Source organism: Electrophorus electricus, chromosome 16, assembly GCF_041902795.1.
Source record: "Electrophorus electricus isolate QZ-2024a chromosome 16, ASM4190279v1, whole genome shotgun sequence".
Classification (NCBI taxonomy): Eukaryota; Metazoa; Chordata; class Actinopteri; order Gymnotiformes; family Gymnotidae; genus Electrophorus; species Electrophorus electricus.
The window spans coordinates 18291025-18296996 of record NC_137512.1 but is presented as its reverse complement, the minus strand read 5'-3'; the positions used below and the strand labels follow the sequence as shown (position 1 = coordinate 18296996).

Genomic DNA, 5972 nt, shown 5'->3' with positions numbered 1-5972 from the left:
TACTGAACTTTCCAGCCAGCCAGACCTGTACCTCTTCTGTGAATACCTAGGTACTCTGGTAATGTCTGTAAGGGCTAAGTGAGAGTGTAAGGGCTAAAAGGGCTGCTGTTCTTGTCAGAGTGTTACTTGTGAAATTTAATTGAATTTATTTAATTTTGAGATCTAGGTAAATACATATATAAATGTATTACATTAATAAAATAATGGGTGTAAAGATCAGTGGATTTTTTAATATAAGTTATGATGCATAATCAGCTTGAGAGATTCTGAGTTTTGTTCAGTCATTATAAGGAATGATGGGGAAACAACAGTATATTATAAGATTCTGGAAAATAATTCTAAAATAATGTTAGAACTAACATGGACATTACCATTCTTTCCAACTGAATTTTGCAGTTTTGAAGCTGCATTTAGAGGCTTAACGTTTAATTCAGGACATTGAAATCCACTAATGATGACTCATGCTTTGCCCTCTGCTGTGCTGCGTTGCTATGGTAACAGATTCTGAATGCCATTGACTTCTGCTATGAAAACCTGGCTGAACTAGTGACTGTGCAGTACAGGAGAAAGAAAGGGGGAGATTGAGACAATGGGACAAAGAGTGAGTTTATTCTGAATAAGTCACATCCAGACTTCACAGGAAGCCAAATGGTGATGTAATTTCTACCACATTCCTGGTTTTCATTCAGTGAGGGGTAGGAAGGAGTTTCCCACAGGCATTTGATATGTCTGCATTGTGGGCCAAATGAGGAAAAAGTGCATTACCTCCCTTTCATCCAAATGGTAATCAGTTCTGCAACATTTGATTTGTTTATGATGGAGACTTTGCTAATATCCGATTATGTACTTCTCTCTAGATAGTCTTGTCTCTTTTTTCTTAGCCATTTTCTATCAAAAATATCTATCTCCAGTTAGATACCTGGCCCACAGAACTCTAATAGTTTATCTTGTAGTGTATGTTGTCATAGCAACTGCTTTTAGGAGAGCAGTAAGTGGTTGAGGCTGTGAGAGCTGGCAAAGTTTGTCATGGTTACCTAAACAGCAGGCTAATTGCCAGGCTGTGACTTTCTCTAGTGTTGGCTGGATCTGGAAACCTTGTCAGACCTGTTTGCCTGCTCAGTTGACACGAGCTCTACAGAGCTGGAATCACAGAACAGTCCCAGTCAGCGTTGTACTGACTGCTTCATGTTATTTCCTATGTGCTTACGCTTAACCTGAAAAGGCAGCATTATATCTAGCCAAAAGTGTCTGACTAATGTGAGATCATAAAAAAGACAATTTCAGAGTTTTGGCATGAAGAATTTTTTTAATTGATGATCACCAGGATGGTTCCTTTTTTACAATAAATCAGCAGAAATCTATTTTTTCATTTAGAGTTGAAAGAGATTGTATGGAATATTGCACTAAAGAAGAACAGAACCAAGATTCATACAGCGGCAAAAAACAGGAACTATCACAGCGTCTTCTCAACAACATCTTAGGGCAAACAGAAGCAAAGCCCAGTAATATGCATATTTCAGTACTATTAAGACAGTTAGCTTGATCAAATATACCTTTTATAAATTGGTATTTTTGTTTAATTTCAGTTATTAAATGAGTACATTCAGGATTATAACTAATAAGATCACATGCAGAAAATGATGCATTGGCATGAGATATGAGCCAATGAGTCCATTCCTTTTTGAGAATGGGTTTTAGAAGGATGAAACTGAACTGATCTTACCATTGAAGTCTTTTTGTTTGTTGATAAGTACTGAATTACACCAATGCTAGAATGACGCAAAATGAAAACAATCCACAAGAATAAGTTTGTCAGCTTGTCTGATTGGTATGTACAAGTCTATGTAAGTAGAGGAGTTGTGCATCATTCTTTTTTATTTCTTCTTTCACATTTCAAGTCATTTTCAGGAGAAAACCCTACAAGTGTACTTTGTACTGGATTCAGTGTTATGAGTGAGGGAAAGCCCTCTGCAAGCCATTTCTGAGTTGTCTTGAGAGGAAACTCAGTTGTTGAGAGTAATGTATTCTTTAAAATTGGAATCAGCAACTGCTGATATACAGCAATGAGTCTAGAGTAATGTTTTGACACACGGCACTCATCTATTAAAAAAAAAAACACCTCAGTCATTCTCTGCAACCATTCCCATCACAGTTCACTGTGCATAAAAGCTAATTCTTTGTCTTCAAGCAGCATCCAGCAAAGCAACTTGCAATACATTCAGTAAAACTAAATTAGTGCATTCATTGCTTGCACAGTTCTGTGTATGGAAATCACAGCTAATCAACAAGACCAGACAGTACTCGTCGCTAAGGCAAAATATTAAGATATATTCATACCTGTGGGGAATACAGTACAGGATCATATTTTAGCATAGGTCTACTATCAAAAATACATTTTGTCCTTGGTGTTTAATGTTGGGAGCAGAGAGCAATCTCAGTCACTGTCCTCTCTCTGTGGGCCTAGAGGTAACTCAGCTTTGACCTCCTCCAGCCAACCTTGTGCGTTCACAGCTAAGAGGAAAACAGTAAAACCCTGCCACGGAAAGCATCTCAAAAGGAATTCTTTCAAAAGAAGACTAACCCATTTCCATGGGGGAAAAATGAAACCAACCTCTAAAAAATACAATGTCAAAAGCAGCACATAATGCTGAATCATATATCTCTGAAAATAACCAAATAAGACATAAAGCGAGAATAGGCGAGCAAGCTCACTGTTATCTGTGACCTGGCTTGGGATAAAATGTTATGCTTTGTAATTTCAAACCCTGTTTCAGCATAGAAAATGGCACAGTGTATTTACCACAGAAAGACTTCATTTATAGGTGAGCAGCAGCGGGTTTCCACAATCATTACTAAAATGTGGCTAGTTGTATGTAATTGAGGTGAGGACACTGCACTACAGCCTGGACTATTCATACACAGTCACTATCTTGCTTTCAGGCCATTTTGCATGCAACAAATAACAGTGTGATGTTAATAAATTCTGTACTTTCCAATGTGGTGAAAAAAATCTGGCAGGTGTATGTATATGTGTTTGTGTGTGTTTTAGGCAAATGCTAAACTTAATGGACTGAAAGAGTTTGTACTATTATAGAAAGATAAAAAAACTGCCCATTTACAGATGCTAAAAAATAAATAAAAGAAAAAGTAAATAAATGCATTATGAAAAGCTGTTTTACATTTGTATTTTAAAATAATTGTGCTGTTCTAGTGCCTTAAATTATTTGCAATGAATCCATGACCTCTGAATCACTCACTGAAAATAGTTATATGGTGGTCATTATAAATTAATTGCATGACACAATAATGTTAGGTTTATACATTTGGGATGCCATTCTAGATTCAATCAACTACATTACATTCAAGCTTCAGTAAATATAAATACCTCAGTTTGTTCCATTTCTTTACAGTAAATGAATCATTTCACATTATTTATGTAATATTTACATGCAGTTTACCTACCCATACCCCATTTCATGTATGGCCCTCTCACTCTATAAAATGTGCTATCATACTTGGTGCAAAATATAGTTTTAGTTGTTTTGGATAATACTTTAGAACAGGGGATAATTAATTCTGCATCACTGTACATCTATTATAAGGCTACTAATGACTTGCAATTCATCATCATTAAAATCTAGCTTCTATTTCAACACACATCAATTCTATTAATTCCTTTTCCCCATGCTGTTTAAAGTGCTTCTGCATTGTTCTGTAAACCATTATTTTTCTTTCTAGCTATTGAATGCAGAAGGCACATGAGAAGGGATGAAATGGCACACACTCATGCCTGAAATCATTATTTATATGGTCTCATGTTCAAACCTCTTAACTGCTACTGCTACATAAATCACTGGTAATCAGTGCCTCCCAAGACTTTTCATTCACATAAAAGCTAGTATCTGAAAATTGTTTTAAACTAGGTCTGTTAATGTAAAACTTTACAAAATGTGTCAATTATTTGTGTATGTACTTTTGTTCAAATTCTTTAGGTATGTACTCATGATGTCATTATGAAAATTACTGCAACCAGGCCACTGTCCTCCTCCAAACTTTTCTAGAAAAAACCCCCCACACATTTGGCAATAAGGTTTCGTTTTCTCTAAATGTCATGTTAATCAGTATGTAGATGGTTCAGTAAATTATATGAAAGTATTTGTCTGTATGTAAAGATGGGGGAATACAAAGTCTCTAAATACACTGTACCTCTTAAGAGAAGCCTGAGCTGCACAAGCACCATGCTTTAGTTAAACTAAGTAAAATATCAGTTGCTGCAAAATAAATCCTTTTTGTTAGCTTTTTTGTTTTTAGTTAATTTCTTTTAAAATACAGATTGCTACACACAAGCTGCACCGTTCTTGAATGTTTTGCATCAGCCAATGTGGGTACATAAGGGCCTTGTCAGCCAAACACCACTGAGCTGCTGGTAACCGGTGAGGTCATCTACAGTGCCATATTCTTAAAGACACATACATATACAGTCTCGAATAACAAACTCATGTTGACATGACGTATCTGCAGACAAACTCCTTTTCTTTAAAAAGACACAAATTCTCAATCAAAGTTGCATTACATTTTCATAAATCCTCTATAGATTTTGTTCATTGTAATAATATATCATTTAGATTGGGACCTTAAAAATGTTTTAATTAGCTTGTTTGTTAATTTCTTGGATGGGTGGTTGCTTCCATATTGCTGGCATTTGTACAGTATGTGCCTTTTCAGAATAGGGTGATTCAGGTCTCCAGCACTGGGTCTGTTTTAAATGCAACCATGATACATTACCACAAACAGGTATTTTGAAGATTTTTACCTTAAAGATTTGTTGTCTCAAAGAGGCTGTTAGATCTCTGAAGAAGAAATGCTCCTCTATTCATTGTATGTCTTTGTAGATTAATACAAACTCATTTAAAATGAGTAAAGTAGGGCAAGGATGAGCTATATTATTATAAATTGCAGAGGGCCTATTTGTGCTACAAATTCAATTTTACACAGGTACTTGTTTCTGAAAGATATAGCAAATATGAGTAAACTAAATGTACAATAAACTTCAGCCTATGCCACCAATTCTCAAACAGCATCTAGTAATTCAACATTGAATTCTTGGCCTACGTCTTACAATCAAATAGCACATGGGTGTGAATCAGGAGACTAAACCAAAGCTTATAAGTAAGGCCTGGTTTGACAACACTAGGGTTTGTGGCCATTGCAGGCTAAGATTAAACTATAAAAGGCAGTCAATGGAAAGCAAGACTGTGTGTGGTAACAAATACACCATATTTAGGAATCATGAGAAATGAATGTATTTATAAATTGAATACCTCCCTAGAATTCTATTTTGCAGGCAGGAAAAGACTCATCCTGCATGACCACTGTGCTGCTGCTGGCCAGGACCATTATATTCAGATCCTGCTGCTTCTCGTGAGTCTGCTGGTACCAGTCACGAGTCACCTCTGTGTCGTGGGTAGGAATTAGGGTCACCTTTGGAAGGAAATTTGGTCATTGACAGATGGTAAGATGTAAAATGTGTCCAACTATATATTTCAGAAGCTTTGTAGGGGCCTAATGTCTTCCCACAAAAAGTCTAGGACTAAGTACCTGCAATTTATAATCTGAGTGATGATACAAATAAGTCAACATTTACTTTTTGCGCACAAAGTACCTGAAGATTGGTTCCCCACTGTGCTTTGCCTTCAAGCAGAGCATCCAGAACTCCACGGCTGGGCTCTCCACTCCCTGGGTCATTTCCACTCACAACATAGTATGTAGCACGCACTCGCTTAAAAAATTCTTGGTCAACATTTTTCGCACTGCAGTGATTTGGAATGTAGGCAAGATCGACGTAGAAAGGTGGTCCAGGGGAAATACCAGAGCTGGACTTTTGGTTGGAGCCTAAAAGAGCCAATCATAGCAAAATTATTAGGATATGAATTTATGTTGAATTTGATTTATTTAAATGGGGCTGCAACCAT

General features: G+C 36.5%; 1 protein-coding gene across 2 annotated transcripts in view; it reads right to left on the bottom strand.

Annotated features, from left to right (window-relative positions):
• Positions 1-2979: 2979 nt before the first annotated feature.
• Positions 2980-5972, bottom strand: part of map1ab (microtubule-associated protein 1Ab) — a 34459-nt gene continuing 31466 nt past the window's right edge. For both annotated transcript variants that reach the window (XM_027013865.3, XM_027013866.3), the window contains 2 exons: positions 5663-5892; positions 2980-5481 (listed from right to left, as the gene is read on the bottom strand). In XM_027013865.3, coding sequence (XP_026869666.2) covers positions 5326-5481; positions 5663-5892 — 386 coding nt within the window. In that variant the 3' untranslated portion in view covers positions 2980-5325. The remainder of the gene's footprint in view (positions 5482-5662; positions 5893-5972) is intronic.